At 38.8% G+C, this 24,812-nt stretch overlaps 1 protein-coding gene across 8 annotated transcripts in view; it reads left to right on the forward strand.

Moving 5' to 3' along the window:
- Positions 1 to 24,812, forward strand: part of LOC119653715 (liprin-beta-1) — a 177,341-nt gene that overhangs the window by 147,610 nt on the left and 4,919 nt on the right. For 5 of the 8 annotated variants that reach the window (XM_038058604.1, XM_038058601.1, XM_038058596.1 and 2 more), the window contains 6 exons: positions 3,165 to 3,341; positions 4,666 to 4,920; positions 5,232 to 5,565; positions 6,750 to 6,839; positions 23,865 to 24,367; positions 24,444 to 24,765. In XM_038058604.1, the coding sequence (XP_037914532.1) occupies positions 3,165 to 3,341; positions 4,666 to 4,920; positions 5,232 to 5,565; positions 6,750 to 6,839; positions 23,865 to 24,367; positions 24,444 to 24,765 (1,681 nt within the window). The remainder of the gene's footprint in view (positions 1 to 3,164; positions 3,342 to 4,665; positions 4,921 to 5,231; positions 5,566 to 6,749; positions 6,840 to 23,864; positions 24,368 to 24,443; positions 24,766 to 24,812) is intronic. The other 3 variants (XM_038058602.1, XM_038058599.1, XM_038058603.1) reach the window with 3 other exon arrangements.

Consider the following 24,812-nt stretch of genomic DNA (forward strand, 5'->3'; position numbering starts at 1 on the left):
TGTATATAAACAGTTATTGCACTGTTGAGAGTGATATTTGGTTAACCAACTCTAGAACATAGCTATCTTGATTTTTGAAGACGCCTTCGTGGTAAAGCAGAGTCTATAAGGGCTGAAACCACCATCCTTTCAAAAAGTGAACTAATGGTCGGATGGCTCAGTGGTGAAAGCGTTAGGCTATCGATGCGAGAAGTCGCGGTTCAAATCTCACGGTTGGCTGTGGGATTTGTATCGTGACTGAATAACGGATACTATAAAAGACAATGAACGGCGTCTTGCGGTAACGGAGAAGAAGCTGTTGCGTTGGACTAGTAGCTTGACACGTGTTGATCACATCCGAAATGAGGATATCCGCGATCGATATGGGATGCATCGATCGTGAAAAAATTGTGAGAAAAGCGTCTTCGATGGTATGGTCACGTAATTCGTGCTAAGAAGAATCCACTTGCCAAGATTGGTCTAAACATCGAAGTCGATGGTAAACGACCAAAAGGCAGACCGAAATGACCGTGGTTTGATACGTTGGATGGATATTTAAAAGGCTCGAGATTGCACCCAGATCAGGCATTCGATAGAGGCAAGTGGCGAAACCGATCACGACGAGCCGACCCCACTTATGAACGGGACAAAGGCTGAAGAAAAAGAAGAAAAGAAGAAGATAAGGGATACCAGACGAGTCAGCTGTGAATGACTGTCTGAGTCAAACCAGTTTAATAATCACTGGCGAGCGTAATGTTGACCTCATTGCCTACTACAGTGTACCATAGTGCTGTACTGTAGTTTACCGTTACGGCTTTGAATGAAGTGCTCCAACACAATTCAAGGCCCATGACCAATTGGATTATCGCCAATGATTGTTATTAGATGCTTAGTTTCGTACTTTTAAAAATATACAGAAGACTTATTCTCATAACTATGGAAAATCTGCGTTTATACTTTAATTCTCTGTTTGATTTTTTTGTGTCCGGATTGTTCAGTAATTAGAGCAGTTGACTTCGTACGGAAGGTCACGGTTTAAATCTCACTGGTGGCAGTGGGATTTGTATCGCTACTTGACGGCGGATACCAGCCGACTCAGCTGTGAATGAGTATCTGAGTAAAATCGGGGTAATAGTCACCAGGCGAGCGAAATGCTGACCACATTGCCCCCTACAGGGTATTGTAATCCTATAGTATACTATTACGGTCTTGAATGAAGTGCTCTAACGCAATCCCATTGGATTGTCGCACCAACGATTATTATTGTTTGATGTTTGAAACTAGGAATTCGAATGCTGTGTGTCTAGCTTCTTCATTCTACTAATTCGATCCATAGCGAAAATCGGCCTGCTTCTTGGCGACCAAAATTTAAGTTTTTCGTGATTATATTTCAGTGGCCCAGAAATTACAAAGGTGCGGCTGTAACAATACTAAAGAAACTACAGGGACTGCAAGAAAGATTTCCGCGTAGAGACTATCAAAATCGAAATCGTTGTCCAACTTATGAGGATTGATGTTCGAAATGATTTGTGTCTGTGTTTAGGGTGGAGTGGAGGCTAAGCGTCTGTCTACTCAAACTTTACTGGTCCATTATACATTAACAGAATATCCCGGGTTCATTTATGTACCGTAGGGTCTTCGCTAGTGGATGTGATGCAACCCGCTGCATTTGTAGTACATCAGTACCAAAAGGATTCACATAGGAAGTATTTCGGTGGTCCCCCTTTGCCCAGAAATGATTTCATTTTAGTTTGATTTCAATCGAAATCACATTGACCTTCCTTTAGATATTATATTCTAAAAGTAGTTCATTAATTTAATGACATGTTTCAAAAAGATGCTAATTTGCTTAGAAGTGAATATAATCAGAAGTCGGAATATGCAGCATCAAATTAGTTAGTTTAGTTATATTACTTCAAGAAAATTATTATAGGTAACTTCCTTTCTAAGCAAGCTTTAATGACAATATACGATTGGGCGATGGTTAAAAGAACATCCTAAGAAGCCGGAGACGACCAAGAAGGGAAAGCTAACCGAAAAATCTAAACAGGATGCCGAAATTTACGTCCGCCCGCAAATATTGAAGCTCTATTGAAAAGTTTCGTCGACATGTGCTTACATGCTTCTATACTAGCCAGGCTCGGAAATGTGGGGGGTCCCTTGAGCATTTCGACTTCTCACGTGTCATACAGAAGTTCACGTTTCTCGCGTTTCACTCTATTATGATTAGTGCTATAGTTCGTGCTATAGGCTTGATGACAAGATTGATCTCTTTCGTAAGAATTCATTGAAAAATAACTTTCCATGTGGATTTTTGCTTTGAATCACTATAAAATGACAACTATGCTGATGTGCCGCTTTTGCAGTTCTCTGAGTACACTATTAAAGTGCTTCAAGTTGATCTTTTCTAAAAAACCTATTTCGCCTAAAAATTACAAAAAACAACTCGTTAAGGTAGAAAGGTATTTTTATATGAGCGTACCTTAGGTTCAAGCAAAGACGATACAATGGAAAGATAAAAAAATGTATTCCTACATAATACAGATAATACAAGGAAGGCAACGAAGGAAACAAAAAAAAAGTACTGAGGTACTGGGGAGCTTCAAAAGGCACTAAACTTATTACCTTTGGTACTAAAAAGACAACACTATCCACAACCAATTTACTAATCGAGTGAAGAAGAGTTACTTCACTAAAAATATATTATTAACAATCTTTCACAAAATGGTGGATGTAGGATTACATTCAGAATACAAGACTTCTCGAAGATTCTCTGCGACGAGCATAAAAGAAAATCATGAACTACTTGAGTTTAACTAGCGACGGTCATGATTATCGTTTTTTTTCGACAGAATGGCGAGACTTAGAAAAAAATAATAAACAATGATATAGAAAGCAGCTTTTCTTATAGGAATTTTTTTATTACGCACAAAAGTACATTATTTCGGTAGCTATAAGTTAGTAGCTCCGAAAATATGTACGAATGTACATAATAAAAAATTACTTGTAAGAAAAGAAGAAACTAGTTCTATCAATCACTACTTTAAATTCACTTGATTTTTTTATGAAAAAATCTTCACTTTCTCATCCTGTTTTTGTATATGATTTTTATTCTTCACTTCATGTTTACCAAATACACATTCTTTATTTACTACAGAACTAACAAACATCTCTCTTTTTTACAGCGTCAAGATATCGATGAACGTCTTCGGCGTTTGCAATCTGACAAGGATGCCTTAGCGCTACAAGTTCAAGTTCTAACTGAACAAGTTTCCTCACAAAATGACAAAATCATTGATTTGGAGAGGAGTTTGACGGATAAAACTCAGCTGCTAAACAACACGGAGGATATGTTACAACGTGTAAGCGATTTTGCAAGATCGATTGGCAAACGTCTTGATCAACAAAAAGTATTTTCATTTCCTAGCCTGATTTTTCCTTTGATTTATTATATACATGTATATATTATTCCATCTCTAGAATCAGTACTACAGATTGATAATTCATTAGTAAAGTATTTTAGATTGCTTGGTAGAATGAAAGTATTGTTGATCAGACTCGAATCTAGTGCTTTAGGTATTATTATAATTTCCAAATAGATATACTCTGAAAGTAGAAACATGGTAAACTTGTTGACGATAGCTACATAATTTGGTAGTAATTTTGAGCCGGATTGACTTGTACAGGGTTGGTCAGAGAAACTTAGCTCATTCCAAATGGGTATTTTACTCTCTTCACTGAGGGAACTGATGAAAGTTAAAATAATAATGCAAAGCAGATAAGGTTTATTTTAGTCTTCTTATGAAATATTACATCAGATAAATGCTGCCGTTATTAAGTATATAAGTCAAGAAAACGAACCCACCAACAAAATTCAGTTTGGCTGAAGATCACATGGCAACCTAATGTTTTCCGATACAACGGGATGCGAAATCTTCGCGTCACTTTGTTGGTCTGCTTCAGCTCTGTTGTCAGAAATGTTTTCAGGAAAGCCGTGAATCGCTCGTTATGTATTATCGGTGCCGTCGAAAAAGTATGAACTGATGATTTCAAATGTTGTCATTGCGCAACGAACTGTGATCCGTTCTGAGCTAATTTCGCTTCCTTATTTTGCACAATCCTGAAGATTCTGGTTAATGATTTCAAATATTGTCATTGCGCAACGAACTGTGATCCGTTCTGAGCTAATTTCGCTTCCCTTGTTTTGCACAATCCTGAAGATTCTGGTTAATAAGAATTTGATACAGGTGAAATGGCATTTTTTCAATAATCCTGAAAGAGGTTTGCAGCAATATTTCTAACATTCTCAATCCACGGTTTTCAAGTATTACCAGAAAACATCGGATCACATGTTATCAAATTGAAATTTTGAAGAAATCCACGTGCTGTGACGCACTCCATTTCATCATGATGATCGTAACTAGACTAAACTAAACCTTAAAGTATCTATTTTCACTATCCTGCTTCGTTACACTCTTTCTTTTTGCATTTGCGAATACGATGAATTTAAAATGTATCAAATTTTTTTGCCCAACCATGTATCAATTTCAAAATTTGTTCCTGTTGCCAAGAAAATCAGTTGGCTGGACCTTTTGGCGTTACGAAGTTATGTTAGCTTAGAAGGAATAATAACTTTGCTTGTATGCATTACACATATTTAACTTAGAATGCCTTTTCTGATTACAGGAAATGTTGACTCGTTCATCACTTGAAACTCAAAAACTTGAGCTCATGTCAGCGATGAGTGAGCTGAAATTGCAGCAAGCCGCTTTAGAGCGTGAAAATTTGGAATTGCGATCTAGTCAAATGAACAACAATAATTCATTACCATCTCGACGACCACAAGCTTCTAGAGGAATGTTAACATCTACACCAAATTCGACTTTCCATGGAAGTGTTGGCAGTCTCCAACAATCGAATGCAGGCGTGTCTGCACCGAAGGTATGTATTTCAAATAAATATTCATTTAAATCAAATATAAATCCGAAATTTCTTTTACGTCATTGCATTTTCTTATGCATTTAACTTTTCGGAGGATATCATATAACATTCCATAATTTCCGTTGAATGATAGCAAAAGAAAAAGACCTGCATATTTGGAATTCAATGTATCACAGCATAAATATTGTGCACAATTTTAATAAGAATTCTCAAAATACTTCTGTCGCTAATGAGGCCTTCCTAAAATATACTATTAGACATAAAACTATATTTAAACAATTCAAGTAACGTTCATTTCTATTTAATTTTAGACACCACCTGCATCGCTGCGACACCAAATCAATCCACATTTCAGTAGTCTTCCGCGTACATCATTTACAAGTGGATCACTTTCAACATCAAATGGGCCGACATCGAAATCCATGATTGGCACATCAAATGCATTGATCGATAACAATGCTAACCCAAAACAACGAAATGTGGCATTTGGTAAAAATCTTATTGAAATGCGCTCAATGAATTCTTTACCATCAATGCAAGTGGCAGCTGGATCGAAAAATTTCAATGATCAAATTCTCGCTGAATTCTCACAGAACTTGTTGAAGGGCTTTGAAAAGCAAAGGGGTTATTCGGTGCCTAATTTAGGTTTTTGTTGTCATTATTCTATGCTTATTTTCTGTTATGCCATACATACATACTTACGCTTTTGTTTCCATTTGGACGACAAACACACATGTAAAAATGTGAAATATTTATTATTGCTCGCTGCGATATGCTTTGTGTGTTGTTGATTGATGTGTGCCTCATAAGAAAGAATTCATCCTTTGGTATTTCTCGTTGAAATCAATAGTACATAACAGTTCTATGATGATAGATGGAACTTCTTACACTTGCCCCGGATATGCTTAACTTTTTTTTCAAAGGATTAGAGGATTTTCTGGAAGTCTAAATTATTAAGATCTGTTTTTTTAAGGATTTTTGGACTTCTCTGGTGAATATTTCCTATATATTATATAAAACATCATAAAACCTTGAACGAAAATACGAAATACCTTTCTTACGAAACCGATGCCAAATGAGGAAAACAAAATTCATTTTTATTTCATTTCGCATCTGATGGTCTCTCTTGATTTCCAATCAACTCATTCGTACACGTAGGTACGCATAAGACTGAAAAATAATTACATTTCTCGCAGAACCTCGCTTGCTATAATATCCGTCAATCACTACACAACATTCATACACACGAATACTAAATCCATATCTGGCAAATCACGACGAATACTTGAGAATACCATTTTAGTATATTTGATAGAATTGATAAACCAATTACTACAAATTATATTTCCGAATATTTGTTTATCATAATTACCCTGACATCGGAAGAACATTTTCACTTTCACCTACTTTCTTATGACACACATTGTAAATACTTCGTGTACGTATAATTTCATTTGATTTATTGAATTGATTTTTTCCATCATATGCCTAACAAGTTGTACTGACGGTACTGTACTTATACTTGTGATGTTAGTCCATTAACAAACTGTCGATATCGCTAAAATTTGCATTCGTACTTACATCCAAATTTTCTGGACTACGTGTTAAATTATGAGTAATGCAATTATCATTAAATCGTGTAAAATTTGATTTATCTCATGGGATTTTGTAGCGGTTCGGTTATATGCATCTTGGAAGTATTCGTTCTCAATATGATAAGCATAAAATATGCTACCTTTTCATAATCCTGTCTTGCCCATTGTTTCGTTGTCGGCTTTGCGGAAAATACTTAAATAAGAGATATTGATTCTTACGATTTTATTCAACAGCAAATGAAACCAAGGAGTCCAATTGCTTCTCTTCTTTAGTGAGTGGATGCGGTCATTTATCCTGGAAAAATGACGTGAAAATTGAAGGGAGTTGAGTTCAAAATAATTTGATTTATTTCGATATATAATCACCAATCTATGAAGTATTTCAATATTTATTTAGTGTATAGTCAGCTTCAAGTTTTCATCAAATCTAGTTTACTTCACAACAGAAATCATTATCGATCTTTAGTTCATTTCACTCTTTCCATTCCTTATTTTCGAAAACTTGCTTAATTTTAGGTCTTTGAATCCTTTATTTGGTTTTCGCATCTTCTTATCAAGTGTTTTCTCACACCCCATTCAAATTGGTAATTTTAGAAGTGTAACATTTAATTGCGAAAAACTTTTTTTAGGCTTTATATTGAATTTAACGTTGGAGCAATACAATACCAACACTGTATGGATGATAACGGGTGGTTTAAGCGAATGTTCTACGGGTCATTGAACTTAATAATTAGTATCAGTTTACCATTTACTAATACTAACTACTAAGTTTAATGATTCTTAGAACATTGGCTCCTTTAAAGTAGAAGGATCCGGAAAAAGATATACTCCTATCAAAAAACTGTTCGCTCGTGATTATGACGTTTTCAGCAACTAGACTGAAACTTCCATTGGCTTTGCTCACTTTTCGAACATCTTTTTGAACATTTACTTGTGCTCTAGTGTTTGCACAATTAGGATATATTGAAAATTCTGTTGTTTGATTGTCCCTATGAATTTATTGCAACGGTTGTAACCATTCTTGTTAGAATTTTGTAAGGGTTTTTTTCTCAAACAAGTGAATGTTTCAATTTTGTAACCCTAATTTACCGCGCTTTCGACAGGTTCCGCTGTTGGCACTTTAGATTAGATAGAACCAATTAACACGCGGCGGCTCGTCGTGATCGGTTGTGCCATTTTGCCCGATCCGAATGCGGTCGCGATGCTTTCGAATCCCCATCCAGCGCTTACCATCGACTTGGATGTTCAGACAAATCTTGGCAAGTAAATTTACAATCGAAGATACCTCTTGTAATTCCACGATCAGTACAATCCCATATCGATCGCGGATATCCTCATTTCGGATCTGATCAATACGTATTACACCACTAGTCCAACGTAACATCTTCGTCCCATTACTGGAAGGCGTTGTTCAACATTGCGGTAAATTTTAGATTTGAAACGTTCGTTGATGCGTCGATCACAAATAACACCAGTTGTCGAACGCCACTACATCCAGATTGTGCTAATGCTTGAAGCCATTTCATAACGCAATTCTCCATTGGCTGATAACATTGACCCGAAGTATTTAAATCGCTTAGTTCTGGGCGAATCACTGCCACTAGGAGTGATATAGTGCCTGTTTCATGGGGATCGGTCGTCATAAATTCAATTTTATTCAGATTCAGTCTGAGACTGTGCTCCATAAGGCGATTATTTCATTTTTGGACAAGTTGCTCGATGTCATTTTTGCTATTAGACACCAGAAAAACATCATCTGTATAAAGCAATGTATAGGGCACTATGACAGTGTCCATAATAAGAAGAAAGAGGAGTGGTGAGAAGGCGGCTCTTTGATGAACACCGACACAGACACGAAACGGTTTTGATACAGCCGCCATACTTCGCAATTTACTTTTTCGATCGCAGTAGAGCAATTTAACTTAGCGCACGAATTGTTCTGACATTAGGTGCTGTCGTAGCGCGTACCAGACGAGTTCGTATGGCACATGGTCAGACGGTTTCTCCAGATCCAGAAATGCAATGTAAAGAGGGCGATGCTTCTCACGGTGTTTTTCTATGGATAACCGCGCAGCGTGTATTGCGTCAGTAATGACGCCGTTCTTGACAAACCCGGTATGAGGCAGCAACCGGATCATCAATCGGTAATTTGAAAATTCTGCTGGACTACATTTCTTTTTCCATATTGGAACTGTGGTGCTTTCTTGTCAGTCAGATGGTATTTTACCTTCCTCAATAACCTCACTGAGGCACAGTGTTAGGTCGCAGCTCTTCACTTTTTATAGAGCTCAGATACGATGTCGTCAAGTGCTGTGCTTTCCCCGATTTCATTCATGTTGTTGCCTCCTCGACTTCAGTGGCGTTGACAGGTGGAATTGCTCTAAATATCGACAGTGCTGCAATGCGAAATATTCTCGTCATCTATCCGTCGCGGTTTGTCGGTCGGTGAGCAAAGTACCGTTCTCGTCATTAACGCAACAGAAGTGTTCGCTATCCTATGTGCGTTCGTATGTGGCTTTTGATAACTCGATACAGATCTCATCTTGAATGTTCAGTTTATCTTTCTTCCCTGTTAGCTTTGTGCATCGTGTCTTTAACTTGGTCCCACGATTTTTCCATATTTTCAATGGTCGGTAATCGCGTAAGCGGGGTCTTTTCTTTTTTCTTCTCACGAAATCACCATCATTTATTGCGCGCGGGCCAGTGCGTTCCTCATGTTGTTTTATCGTTCACTTGATCCGCATGACCGCAATCAACGGTCGATGTTGAGGTGCGATGGTCTTGTAGGCAACAGGTTTGCAGTCAAGGACGGTGGTAAAATGTCGTCGTCTTTTGAACTCTTTAACTAAAAGAAAATAATGAAAATATGAGCATCGAACTAACCTTCTAAGCATACACCTCACGTGCAAGTATGGTACACACCCTTTCAATTACGATAAAATTTGGAAAACGATCATGCCTAGCTGCAAAAGTTAGCAAATTTATCTTTTTGTACAAGGCCATAATTGAACTTAAGATACGACCGCCCCTATGCTACGCGACGCGACAACAAGCTGCACTAAGTGCCAAAAAATTTTTATATGATTTTGTAAGCAACAATACACACTTGAGCGATGACACACGTTCGACACTCAACGAAGCGACACGACGCGCCTGAGCTGCCTGGCAGAAAATATTTTGCAATATCGCGTGTCATTTCTGAATACTGGATTCAATGATACGATTGTGTCCATTTTGGTTTGTATGCACCTGGTAAAATGTCAAAACATGCAGTTGTTTGCAGTTGGCTACCGCGGTAGTGCGATATGGGCGTACCGCGTTTCGACAGTTGTGTTGAATGTAGTGTCGTGTTGCGGAGCGTAAATTACCCAATAAAAAAATAATAAGGAATATTCACCAGGGAGCGTGTCCCTAAGGGTGCCGAGGCTACTCGTCGAAGCAACTCCTATTTAATAAATTTTTTTTTTTTACTAATGATCTAAGCTCAATTGTTATATTCCATGCAAAAGGTAATCGTGTGCCTGCAAACCATGCTCATGAAATTTGCAAGACAGTTGCCAGACCCACTTTTCCATAATTGCTATATGCGACCCAGTTCCATCCATCGGCCGTTACGCTGAAACTAATTTCTGTAACGATCTAAAATCGTTGGTATCAACTGACTACATGAATTAAAAAAAACCTAATAAGGACAAATAATCAAATTTATTAATATTTGATCTTCATTTTAGAAATTGAAAACTGAATCCGTTTGATCTTATGAAAGTTGGTCAACGTTGGTGTTATTCATCTGATTTTGAGTTATGTATCGTTACGCTCCAAAGTTGACAATTTGACTTTTTTTACGAACTTATTTGTGCAGCCTTTTCCACACGTTTTTGGTGCATTTGGTTTTTTCTCAAACATATATTCAAATAAAAAATATTCGATCTATAGCATAATTTATGGGTGACCGATTTTCGATTTTATGCTTTTACCAACTATTTAATGCGACCTGAGCTAATCTTTTATTTTATTTGTCACTCCTTGAGTAGAAAGATCATCCGAGACAATTGCTTTGATCATTCAGTAAGTAAATTTCAGCATACTGGGTAAAAGCTTTGTTCCACACTCATTTTTTATTTCATATTCGAAAATCCGTCATTGCATTGTAGGGGAGGGACGGGTTTAAATATGGGAATGAGATCAGAGATATTTTAAATACAGGAAATTGGCGTGGTGTAACAGGTGATATTTCCAATACCCCAATTGGTGAAAAACTATGAAGATAATACAAAATCCAGGCCTCAAAAATTTAATGCATTCTATTATCAGTCGGAATAAAGTTATATTAGGCTTTAACTAGTCTTTCGAAATTACCTCGAAAGACTAATTTGGAGAATCTGTTTAGTATCAACCAAGATACATTGCTGGCAGTATTCATATCAAAAAGTTGTGCACCACATTCTTATCAGAATTGAAAACTCATTCTTTGAAATTATTGAATCATCAGATCTCCATTGAAAGAGATGTTTTGCCATATTGCTACCTTCTCAATTTCTCCGACATTTTGTTGAAATTTCGAAATACAACAAAGAAATAAAAACATAGCATTTGGCTAAGTGAAAGTTGTAATAATGGGATCTCGGGCCATCTCATAAAATCTCTTAACTTTAGAGTGTCGGCTAACATACAGGGTGCGGCAACATAACTTCCTTTTTTCAAAACTCAATAAAAACTATTGTATGCATCGGAAAATATTTATTTATTTTTTATAATGTAGGTACATGTCTAAAGTTTTTATTTACATTGTTTTGAAGATCAAATCTGTTAGGTGACGTCTCCCATTCTCCATACATTGCGTAAACCGATTTCTGGCGTTTGTCATGACTCTTGTTAGCATAGCAGGTGTTATGTTGGCAATTTCTTCTTGGATGTTGGTCTTCAAATCTTGTAGGGTTCTTGGACGGTTCACATAAACACGGGATTACAAAAAACCCCATAGAAAAAAATCATAAGGGGACAGATCGGGAGAGCGTGCCGGCTATTCCAAATCGCCTCTAATTGAGATAAGGCGTTCTGGAAAGTGTTCCCTAAAAACAGCCATCGATGCTCTTGAAGTGTGTGCTGTTGGACCGTCTTGTTGGAACCAAGTGTCCCCCAAATCCAAATTTTCTAGCCGTGGGAAAAAAAAATTGTGTAGCATGTTTACATACCGGTCCGAATTCACTGTCACTGTAACCTCATTTTCCTCAAAAAACCAGGGACCAATAATTCCAGCTGAGGAAATTGCACACCACACTGTGACTTTGGGTGAATGCAAAGGCTTTTGATGCAATTCTCGAGGGTTGGTGTCAGCCCAGTAGCGCGTGTTTTGTTTGTTAACCGACCCACACAAATGAAAATGGGCTTCATCGCTAAAAAAAACAATAGCACCCTCGGGAACGACATCAAGAAGAAGCTCACACGCGTTCATCCGAGAATTGAAGTCACGTTCTGAAAGTTCCTGCACTATCGCCATCTTATAGGGATGAAAATGAAGATCATCACGAAGAATTCTTCTCACAGAACGATTGGATAGTCCAAGGGCAGATGCATGTTTGCGCGCAGAACGCCGTGGCGATCGCAACATTGACGCTCTCACTGCTTCTCAGGTGATCTAACGGGCCGAGGGACTCCAGTTCTTCCTTTTGCCGCACTTGCAGTTTGTCAGTTTGTCTGAATGTAATGACCCATGTAACAATTGACTTGCGATCTGGGACGGGAGCCAACGGGGCTAACTTAAAGCGATTCCGAAATGCATGCTGTGTTGCAATAACCGAACATCCGCTTGAAAAGTAAACCTCAACGGCAAAGGCACGCTCCTCACTATTCCAACGCATGATGGCGACTGAACCGTGTCGGGGCAAAACTTTACAGTATCCCCCCTTGAACGAGACCACTAGCGCTCCGCTTTGACATCAACTAATTGAGTGGCGCGCATTTTAAAAAAGGAAGTTATGCTGCCGCACCCTGTATCAAATAGGTGAAACTATTATTTCCTTTCCTGCTATGTCTTTTTCTTCAGCCTTTGCCACGTTCAGAAATGGCGTTGGCTCGGTCTGATAGATTACGCCACTGTGCTCGGTCATGGGTCTGATCGGGATAGAGTCGCGCGACTCTCAAAGGCTCTCCTTTAGTGTATCAAGTGATCGTTGTTGTGGCCAGTCTTTTGCTCGCTTTCGATCGACTTCGATGTTCAAAATAATTTAGCTAAGTGAATTCTCGTCAATGCGAATTACACATCCATACCATGGGGGACCCTTCTGTCAATTTTTCCACGATCGGTGCAATCCCATACGATACCGAATGTCCACATTTCGGTTGAAATCATTGCATCTTACGCCACTGATCCAACGCAGCATGTCTTCTTTACCGGGAGGTGTCAATAATTGTCTTTTATAGTCAGCCAGCACTTAAAACCAGGGCGATAGGGCGGTAGACACTTTGGTAAATTTGTGGATTTGTGGATGTATCGATTCCAAAGAACGCCAGTTGTGGAACGCCACTATCTAAAGTGCGTTGATGCATAAAGTAATTCCATTACGCAGTTCACCATTGGCTGATAGCATTGATCGCTCAGTTCCCACTATCATAATGATAGTGCATGTTTCATTGGAATTGCCGCCAAACAGACTGTTTGATTCGGATTCAATCTGAGACCGTGTTGCATGAGGCAATCATTCCACTTTTGGACAAGTTGTTCGAGATCAGCTTTGATATGAGACACATTTTCTGCATAAAGTAGTGTATAGGACGCTGGACGTTGAATATCCCGTGTAATAGTGTCTATGACAAGAACAAAGAGGAGTTGCAAGAGGGCGATTCCTGGATGAACATTGACAGAGACACGAAGAGTTAGAACAATTTGATCCAGCACACGAGTCCCCTGGCACTAGGTGTTGCCGCAGAGTATACTAGATGAGCTCGTGTGGCACGCGGTCAAACGCAGTGTAGAGAAAGCGATGTTTCTCATGGTGTTTCTCCGTGAGTAAACGTGCAGCATGTATTACGTCTGCAGTTCCGCAGTTTTAACAAACCCGCATTGGTTCACGGTCATTGTGGAATTGGTCCAAATGCTGGCAGTGCTGGCGGAAGCGGAGGATGAGGAAATTCTTTGGTTGAAGTCTACTCTTTTTACCTGTTCATTAAGCCGTGCTTGTCGTTAACGCAATAAAGGCGTTCTTGGTTTTCTGGTTGGTATTCTTATAAATTTGCCAATTAGCGAGAAGCCTATGGTAGAGGCATTTCTTCTCACGGACCTCAATTTGAACATCATCCTTCAAAAACAAAGTATCTCGGTTAATTAACCGCTAATCAGACTTGGTGATCCCGAAGGTCGCTTCATAGATCATGTTTTTCGCTTAAAATCAAGCAAAATGATTCTTCGAAATTAATAGCGGTCGGCATATGTCATATGAGGTTATAGTTGGTTTGGGTCCTATTGTTCCCACTATAAAATGGAGGAAGATGAGACAATCGTGACATGATACTATTACCGCCTATTTTTTATCGATATGACCATAAAGATCACCACCAGTGAGGAAATAGTCATTTGCAGAAGGCATCTTTGCCATTGGACCGACCTGTCTGTGGTACACATGCAGCGAAGAAGTGAATTGTGCGATCAGATGATGTAAGAGTAAGCATCTTCAGCTGGTCATCAAAACGTTCGACTTCTCTAATGGCATCACGGAAATCCTCAGGGATGGCAAGGCGAACATCATACCAAAACAGAGAACTTTGTCAAGATGATATTGTGGTTATGATCGGTCATCTGAATGCCCAGTTGGGCTGGGACAACACCTTGCTCGCACATGTGACAGGGAAGTTCGGTCTTGCCAACCGTAACCATACTGGTGGGAGTTTTATGGATTCGTCGTTGGTGGCACATTATTCGAGTGCGGAATTTGCCATAAGCTTGGGTTTCAACTGACCACTTTGCGATGAGCAGCAGATTTTGGAAATTGTCTGTTGGGTGTGCGTAACAAAAAAGGTGCTGACATCGACCTCGAAAGAAATCACCATCCGATGATCGTTTACGTTCGCTTACCTGTTGCGTCCGCCACTTTTAGCAGCACTAGCTTCAATATTGATCCCTTGTATGATTCATCTGCCAATCAACGGTGAATGAACTATCTGATCCGCTGGCAAATACCCGGAATAACCCGCCTGAGAATATCGGTGAACAGCCGCCATCAAAAATTCTCTTTTCTTGGGTGGTACGCAGGTCATCGGCCACGTTCCGTATGGCCATCATAGGATCTGGGTGAATGCTGTGAGTGATGGTGGGATGATACCGAACGAAATCTCGGAAAGTTCAGGGTGGTGTGTGCCATGACAAAAGATAATTTACTATTGCCCTGGTCAGAGGAGCGGAGGATGCTACAGAACACAATGATTTCTGAAATGTATACCGCATCACGAAAGAACTCGAATGTGGTAGCAAGTCTTGCGTTGGTCCTGTGAAGGGCGTTAACGGTCGACTTTCATCCACAACGACGAGCAGTTGAAGAGTTGGAAGGATCACTTCACCACGGTTCTTAACCTAAGACAGCCGGTGAAGTTTTGTTCTTTTATGAATAAAATAGCTAGCCACCGTAACATGCAGATACGGACTGTTACTCCATGCAGAAGAGAAATCGTTGTGGCTATCAATGCATTCATACGAAATAGACGGCGTGGACGGTCTCCCCACAGAGTTAATTATCAGTAGACTGAAGTTACTGCAAATTTGCTATTTCTATTCGCACGGAAATCTTGGGAAGCAAGGCATTAAGATTTCAAAGAAGTGCACCGGATTTGAATGTGATAATGGGCGGGGCATCTACGTGCTCCCTTCCGTTGCAACTATAATAACTAGAATAATCCTGGAGTGCATCAAAGACCATTTCGAAAGTTAGATTAACAAAGAGCGGGCTGGTTCCCGCTTCGGATCCTCCTGCATTGATTACAACAACATTCTACGAAGCATCTTGAAGCAGTGCGTCGAGTTTACACCGTCATTTCACTTGCTCTTCATCGATTTCGTGAAAATATCTGGCATATCTGCGCCGAGTTTACACTTTCATTTCACCTGGTATTCATCGATTTCGAAAAAGCTTTCGACATCGTGAACACGGAGTATATATGGCGTGCTCTACGTAGAAGCGGCTTTCCGGAGAAACTAACAGCTATTTTCAAAATATGTCACGTGCTGCATCGAGGTAAAATGTCACAGCAATTTGGGGTTGACAGCGGGGTCCGCCAGAGCTGACTGTTGTTACCGATATTATTTCTTCACCTCGACTAGACTATTGGCACCTTTTTGCTCTCTCACTGAGTCATAGACCTTGACCAAATGACTATAGATTTGAAAAGAGAGGCAAGTATAGTTTTACTGTAGACAAACACCAAGAAAATCAAGTTTCTCAGTCTGATGAGTCTTCACCCTCTCCCTATCTGCTTTAATGTGCAGAATATCAAAAGCGTCGATCGTTTTCTGCTTTAGCTGCCTTGGGGAAATGTAGTTATCTCAACACCAACGTCAATTTGAGACTGGTCTGGAGCTAGTGTTCTTTCGGTGTCGCTATAAGAGCACATGGGAAACAACCACCATTGTCACTCGAAGGCGCCAAGCCTTCGTAAACACCTGCTTGCGACGTATTATCGAATTACCGTGGCTTGATACTATTTCAAACGGAGAAATTGGTCGGCGCACAGTCCTGTGACTCGTACGCGATGTTATCGGAAGGCGGAAGTGGCAATGGATAGGTCATAAGGATAAGGAGGAGCGACAATTGCATTGCTGGTTACGCCATACAGTGTTACCCACTCTCCCAAAATGGCCGACGAGTGGGTCGCCCCAAGAGCATTCGGTGCAGAACAGTAGAGGAGGATTCCTGGCGGGAGGTGAAACCCATTTCGGATAAAGGCGAATCATGGTGCCTATGGGTGGTTCATGCCTGATACACCACTAACGGATAAATGGCAGCCATATTATTGCCTCAAACCCTCCTACTTTATCTGGGCTTGGGACTTTACTTGGACTTATTTCTCCTGGCATTTTTTATCTGGTAGAATTATGAGACTTTCATATTCGGAGCAGTCATTTCCCAGCTCTCGAATTACTAACTTGCGAGAATAATACTGCTGATATTCATGACATGTTTATTTTTTTTAATAAAAATCGCTTGCATATCCTTAGAGACTGTTCGTTGTCGTAATCTGTTGTTAAAATCCTTAACCCTCTAACCAGGATGATAGGTGTAACGTTACTTACACCGTTTTTTAGTCGTGTTGAGTTGAACCCATCCCTTAAGGTTTTAGAGTAACTTTCAACCAAAGAGTTCAATTGGTTGAAAACTTCATTTATTTCTAAAATGAATATAGAATTTTAACCCATAGTCCAAATAACATATAGTTCCACGTTGTGGTTTGAAGTTTAATAGTATCGTTGAAGAGAGTATCAACATTTTAGCTACGCTAGGTTTTCCCGAACTTTCTATCTGATCAATTTCAACTGCATTAGTTTTACCGGCCGATTTCCCGACCTCCTTATATGGCCTTCGTTCATTAATAACATTTCTCTCTTCCCTTCTCTAATCATGCCTGAGATCATCTTTGCCCGAATTTCAGGCAAATCATAGAAATACTTTTTTAAAATTTGTCTTTAATACATTATTAAAATCCATTGAATTTGATAATACAATAATGCTTCTAAGCTTTTGGTAATAACCAGTGAAATAAATGTTTAGTAAATATCTAATATCGACGGTACTTAATTTTTGGATATTTGTTTGGCAAATCAACGATCCCACTTCCACTTCAAAAATTAAAATAAAATAAGTAAATACATATGTATATTACTAAGTGAAAAAATTATATACATTAATTTCCGTTTAATTTATGTTTAATCTTTGTATATTGTTTCTAATAATTGAAAACATAGTTAATAATCATTCAATCGTTAAAGAGATGGTCCATGGCTGCGATGATGCGTTTCACATCTTCTTGCAGTTGATGTCCCTTGATGTCAAAATTTTAATCATACCCATTTACTAATGATATTCGTATTTCTTATGTATTCTGAATGAATTCATTAATTTTCAACCTTTCCATTATTTTGAAACGTATTCAAAGTATGACCGAGGTGGTCGTATTGGCATTTTAACAATTTCTTTTATATAAAATTTCTGCGACGATTGCGCCTCGTATTGAGTCACTTTGTCTCACTCAGTTATCATGTTATTGAAGACAATTTCAATGCAGACCGTTCAGAAGCTAATACGGGTTAAACCTTACATATGAACTTGGGCAGGTCACAGAAACATGCCTAGTTTTCTGATGTAAACATTTAGATGTTGAAAATGTCCATAAAAATTAGGGGTTCTCTTAGAGGAGAAGGTTTTGCGTTCCGCGGATTTTGCTACTATTTTTCATAAGAAGGAACTTCAAAGGAAATTATCGAACGGGGGATGTAACCCCTAAAATAGTATTGGTTATTATTTTTGTTAATTTTCTAGCTTCTCCGCTAATCTATTACAAGTGCAGTTCAGCTAAGCTAATTTCAATGAGGGTCCTTAAAACGCAGTTAACATTACATTTTTTATGAAAGGGTTAGAGAATAGGCCAGTATATAGGGTGCTGGGGGTCCATGACGAAAAAGAAGACAAGTCGGAAAACTGGAAAGTAGACACTTCGGATATACAAGTTTTTGTTACATGAGGAACCGACAAATAGCCAAACATTGAATCGATTTTAATACACAAAACCTGGAAAAGTAGCGAGAGGGCTTACCCTTAGTGAACACCATGAACACTGTGGTTTCTATGAGGCCGCAAATATATTTCTAGAGGAAGTGCTCCAGATTTCAGATAGTATAGGAGAGTCCGATTTGATGATTATTTTAACATCCCCCGGAATGCCTTGTACACTGCTGATCTGCTACTTCCACTCATACGGAAATCTTGGGAACTGGAGACATTTCCCAGAGAGTGGAAAGAGAGGATGCTCGTTAGGATTCCGAAGAAGGGTATCGGTTTTGAATTTGACAATTGCGTGCTCTCTTCCATCGCAAAGATAACAACTAAAATAATCCTGCAACGCATCAAGGAAAATCTCGAAAGTTAAATCGACAGAGAGCAGGCTGGTGTCCACTTCGGATCCTCCTGCATTGACCACAACAACACTTCACGGATCATTTTGACACAGTGGATGGAGTTTACATCTTCGCTTCATCTGCTCTTCATCGATTTCGAGAAAGCTTTCGACATAGTGAATAGGGTGTGTATGGTGTGCTCTACGTAGGATTCGCATTCTGGAGAAACTAATAGTTATTATCCGAGTCGTATGCCAACCAGTCATGTGCTGCATCGAGGTAACATCTCAGAGAAATTTATAGTGGAAAGTGGAGGGTTGCATCTTGCCACAGATATTATTTTTCCTTGTTATCTGTAACGTTCCTCATGCTGCCTTGTCCAGAGGACATGGACCAGTTTAATGAACGATGACGTCTTTCTTTTAACTTTGCTCTCTTACCGGGTCATGAAATTGGACCGAATGGTCCTGGATTTGGAGAACGAAGCAACTAGAGTAAGACTCAAAATAAACACCAACAAAACGAAATTTCGCAGTCTGATGGATCGTCGCACTCTCCCAATCTGCGTTAATGGGCAGAACATCAACCTCATCATCATCACAATGCGTCCATCAATTTATATATCTGCCAAAGGTTGTACCGAACTGGTTGCTGCCCGCATTAACAGGGCTGGAACCGCTTTCGCTGTCTTGTCTAAAATCTGGAAATGCAGTTTTTTCAGTACCAAGATCAAGTTTAGACTGTTCTGTGGAAGTGTTCTTTCTGAAAATGAACACCACTGTTACTCAAAAGCTTCAAGCCTTCGCGAATACCTGTTTGCGATGCTGACCTGACCCTTTCACAAAGGAAGAACTCGGTCGGCGCACAGGTTTTGCATTATGCGTACTATGATAGGAAGGCGGAAGTGGCAATGGATAGGTCACACATTGCGAACGGGCGACAATTGCATTGTTGGCTACACCGTGCAGTGGAATCTACTCTCTTGAATAACAACCCTATATATTTAGCGATTAGATAAATGTATGCATTTTGTTGTAAAATCAGCACCATAATACGTCATTTTTATATCCCAACTCCGATGCCGTGAGAATTGTAAGGCGGCAAGTGAAATGGAATCACCCCCAACAGGTGCTAACGTGTATGGGAAATCTAACTAGCTTTTTGATCATACTATTCGTATTCTCCGCTGTTTGGTCTATGCACAGTTGGCAAATGTTACACTGCTGTTCAATAGCTTTATTTGTCCGACATTTAGGATGATTTCAGCGAAGTGAACATCATTTAGTGGCATTGCTAACATCAGTAATCTCGTTTTTTTTTCTAATTTTAACCTCCTCAAGTGAACAGCACTACATATTATACCTTTAAAATTGCAAGACTTGCCTTAAAGGAGCAACCTACTATTAAAGAGCACATAAGATTTTTTTTTTTAAATCACCATGGCAAATGATATAAATTTTAAATTTTCCCTGCTTATTTATTAAGTTTTAAAGTTAGCATTTCAATTATCAGAGAGCGCTGGGCTGCTGTAGCCGTAAGGCGCGGTTCAAATCTCACTGGTGGCAGAGCGATTTGCCATCGTGACTGGATGTCGGACACTAGTCGACTCAGCTGTGAATTAGTAGCTGAGTCAAATCAGGGTAATAATGTCGGACAAGCGCAATGCTGATCACATTACCTCCCACACTGTACTGTAGTGTACCGTTACGGTCTTGAATGAAGTGCTCTAACACACTTCAAGGCCCTGATCCAATTGGATTGTTGCGCCAACGATTATTATTATTTTTCCCGAGTTATCACAATCTCGACAGATGCCGGATTTTACCTAATACTAGCACTAAGTGCCAGGCATTTAGGCTCGGACGATCCTACCTACTTAAAAACTAAATGGGCGCTGGTGATGGTGGCCGGTGGTAGGTTAATGGGAGAATCCGTCGAGAACTCCCCGCAACATCGAGCATGTATGCAGAATGGTGTACTTTTGCATGGTTTGAACCAGACTGTGCGAAAGTCCCAGGACATCAAGGGAAACCATGAGGGATTTAGGTACAATACCTGTTGCTGACAATATTATGGGAACTATAACCACCCGCTCGAGACGCCAAATTTCGTTGATTTCCCGAGCCAATGGCTCATAGTTCACCTTCTTCTCCTCGTATTTCCGTTCAATGTTGCTATAATATTATGGGGGATAGCCAAATCAATAATATACGCGGAGCGACCCGGCTTTGTTAACTAACAGTACGTCAGGCTTATTATTATTTCAACTATCGATAAATTCACGTAAAATACACAATTTTGACCTTCTGTAACTTTGCTAATAATAGTTGGATTTGTCACACTTTTGCATTATGCATTATGTTATTACTTATAACACTACCAAATTCTGCACTTCTAGGGTGAACATACGGGTTTTCGGGTAAATTTCTAAAATATAGTAATATACTATTCTTAACTTTATTTAAGCAGATATCGGAATGAGATGTATTTTGTGGCTTAAATTTCGTATGGATACATCATTGTGACTTTTTTTCATATTGTTCGGTTGGATAGGTTTTAAGAACGAGATCTGTTACACTTCTTGTGGTACATATTTTGAGCCCTCACTCCCCTATATTTCACCCAGTATCAAAAATATCAATTTCGAAAAGTATTAGCTGAGCCCCCACATGACCATATTCTGTGAAAAAAATGTACACCTCTCTTTGACATATATGAGCAGCCCCCCTCAAACTCAACACAAAATGGTGCTACCTACAATATGTAAAGGGATCCATAGACCACATCTTCTCACCAAATTTCGTGACAACCGATTCATCCGTTTCCGAATAAATCGGGTATCACAGGCGGACATAAAATCAATTCTAATAAAGTTTTGTTTTGCACAAAACCTTAACAGGTGGGAAACCAGAAGCTCGGCGCTTCAGGTATAAAGGTTTTGTTGAATTTTTTATGTATACAAACTGGTAGTGTATATATGTTGAGTATACCCGATATTCAATTCGATGTGGTACTAACAGTTTACCTCTTAGGGAGTAATAATTTAAAGGAAAAAAGGTAAACTTTAACCTACTATAACATTGTCAATAGTAGTAGGATTTCCACCAAAACCTTTAATTCGATACTCCACATGGCTATATTGGGTGAAAAAAATTGTGCGCTCCTCTTTAAGTGTATGGGGAGCCCATCTTAAGTTCAACGCGCAGCAATACAATTCACTGCATGCGTGGGAGTTCCTGCAATCCTTTCTGAGAAAAGTGCGTGTGACAGACAGTAAACCGATTTTAACCTTTAAATGGCAGCTATACTCGTCCAGCGCTTCAGCACTGCTCATCGAAAAATAAATATGCGCTTCGTAAAGTTCAGTCAACGATATCAATTGGAAACTAAAATATTGGAACATTTTTATTAGTTTTTAGTAATAGCTATTGTATGAAGATATAGACCAAAATTGGTAAAAATTTGACAATTTTTTTTATTGGAAAAAATGTACGAATTCTTACGACGGGCACCGGAAAAGTGTGTTTCGAGAAAAAAACTCCTAAAAAATGAAAACGAGAAGTAAATACCGATTTGAATTTTTAAATGGTCATAGTGAAGTATTCTGTTACCAAAAAAAAATTAAAGATACAAACAAAACCTTTCACAGTAGGCTGACCTCTTAATACCGGTTTCTTCCTTCGTTTTCATGCTGAATAATGAAAGTTCGACGCAACTCCGATGATAAGTCTTCTGTCTGTTGTTGTTGTTGCATGAACACCTTTTTCCACAGTTTAAATATTTTCATTTTAAATTACTTACTAAATTTTGCATTCGGTCAATTTTCTTAATGATTTCCTGACAGACTCGTGGAAGACTTTTATTTGAGATTTTTCAAAGTAGTTCAGTTGCCTACCGCAACACATTTTGAATGGAGAACGTGTTAAATATTTGAAATAGTAAAAAGTAAAAGAATTGACCGCGTTTGATAGAGACTGTACATCACAGACTAAAACAAATGTCCTTGAACTTATTCTGGTGAGCCAGAAAAATGCAGAGTTTGAGAGAACGATACGATAGGAGCGAATTTGTAAAATATCGTTTGAAAAATAAAAATGTATTTACATAAAACAGCTTTTGAAAAAGAATAGGAAATGTAGGCGAAAAATGCTGAAGCTATTCAGTTGATCGGCGCGCCGCGTATAAGACATTATTTTGATCGTTTTCTGTAATGTGTTAATACCGCATAGAATCATTGACACATAGTATCATTGATATATTCGTTTTATATGTGGTCACTGTGAATGATAGATAGCCTGTCACCAAGTGCAGTGTAAATGCTCCTATTTTTATTGATGACTTTTATACCAATTGAATTGCCTATCCAATCTCTTTAGAATTCTTCAATGTGACCTGACTTTAAGCTACCATTGTCGATTTTAAAATCTTCCAAAAATGTTGTTTCGTGACATTTATTATTAGAACACAGAGAACGTTTACTGATTAGAGAATTTGATTCTTTTCTCTCATTCCCCCAGATATTGATGAATATTTCTCTTTAGGGACAACTATGGCATTCAATATTTTGCTTCTCCCCACAAATTGACTGAAAATTGTATAACATTTAAATCCTCAGAATCCTTTCTTTCTCTATACTAGTTTTCCCCAAATTTCAGGCTGCAAATTCCTAATATAACCATTGAGCCAAGTTCTTGCACTTATTTTGAAAAACAAAAATATCTTCAGAACTTTTGTCTTTCTGTACCCCGTGCTTCAATTCCTGGGCATATGACAAATGGATAGGATGGTTTACAATCATGTATCCATTACATATAAAAGCAGAAAAAAGGAATAGATTCTGATTAATGTTTTATTTAATGTTTTTTTTTTAATTATTGTACAAATATTTCATCGAAAAGAAAACTTCGTAGCATCTTAACTCGTGCTTATTCGCAACGGAACTCCTAACATTATATTTAATTGCTTATACTAAGTGCTGAAATATTCCATTTCCTTAAATACAATATCTAATTAACGATTCGATTATATTATTGCGACTAAATGAATGGAAGTTCCTTTTTGTATATACTCACATTCGAAAAATCGGTTGTAAACTTTATTGGAAAACTAAAATTGAAATGCATTATATTTGCGATGTTTTGCAAGTAAAATCTCTAGAGCCGCTAACTTATATTCAGTTTTATCAATGTTTTATAACCATAACCACACGCCACTGTATAAGCTGTTTTCTAATGTTGTACATTTCCCTTCAGCTGAAACCGAGCGAGTAATCGAAGATTCAAACGATCCGCCGCGAAGCTTCACTCCCCAACCAACAGCGTCACCATCCCTTGGACAGAAAAGTAAAGGATTTCGCAGTATCTTTGGTAAAATCAAGCGTAGTAATAGTGGGAATTTGGAAGATTTGCCGGGTGAGGGAGAGTTTAAGCGTGGTGGTGTTCGAGCAACAGCAGGTGCTCGACTTGGCTGGAGTCATACCAATAAATCTTCCGATAAACCTTTTGAAAAGTGGGACGTTGATGAGCTTTGCTCATGGTTTGATGAAATGGGCTTGGGATCATATGAAGACGAAGTGCGTAAATGTTTTAAGGACGGAGCCACAGCGCTTATTGAAATCTCTCCAATTGACATGGAACGAGATTTGAATTTGAAGACGCCACTGCACCGTAAGAAAATCACTTTAGCGATAGCTGATATGACCGGTAAAGAGAAAGACGAAATTATGCTGAACGCTGGGAAATTGGACACGGCATGGGTAAGTTTTCAATTAATCATATTAAATTTATGAACAATCGCATCAATTCTCCTTATGAATATATTTTCCCTACAAGATCATGCGATGGCTAGACGACATTGGACTTCCACAACACAAAGATATGTTTTCAACGGCGCGTATGGATGGTCGAATGCTGAATAAACTGACTATGGATGATTTGGCTAGCTTACATGTAACGTCGTGCTTACATGTCGCAAGTCTACGCCGAGGAATACAAGTCATGCGAGAGAATAATTGGAATCCTGATTGTTTGATCAGACGATCCAGTGGCGATGAATCGATAAGTGAGCCAATACACTTATGGACAGCGCATCGAGTAATGGAATGGCTGAGGTGTGTCGATTTGGCTGAGTATGCACCGAACTTGCGAGGAGCAGGTATGTATATATATGTTAACGAAACGGGTAAGAAGAGTTTTTGGCAA

This window comes from Hermetia illucens, chromosome 4 (genome assembly GCF_905115235.1).
Source record: "Hermetia illucens chromosome 4, iHerIll2.2.curated.20191125, whole genome shotgun sequence".
Taxonomy (NCBI): Eukaryota; Metazoa; Arthropoda; class Insecta; order Diptera; family Stratiomyidae; genus Hermetia; species Hermetia illucens.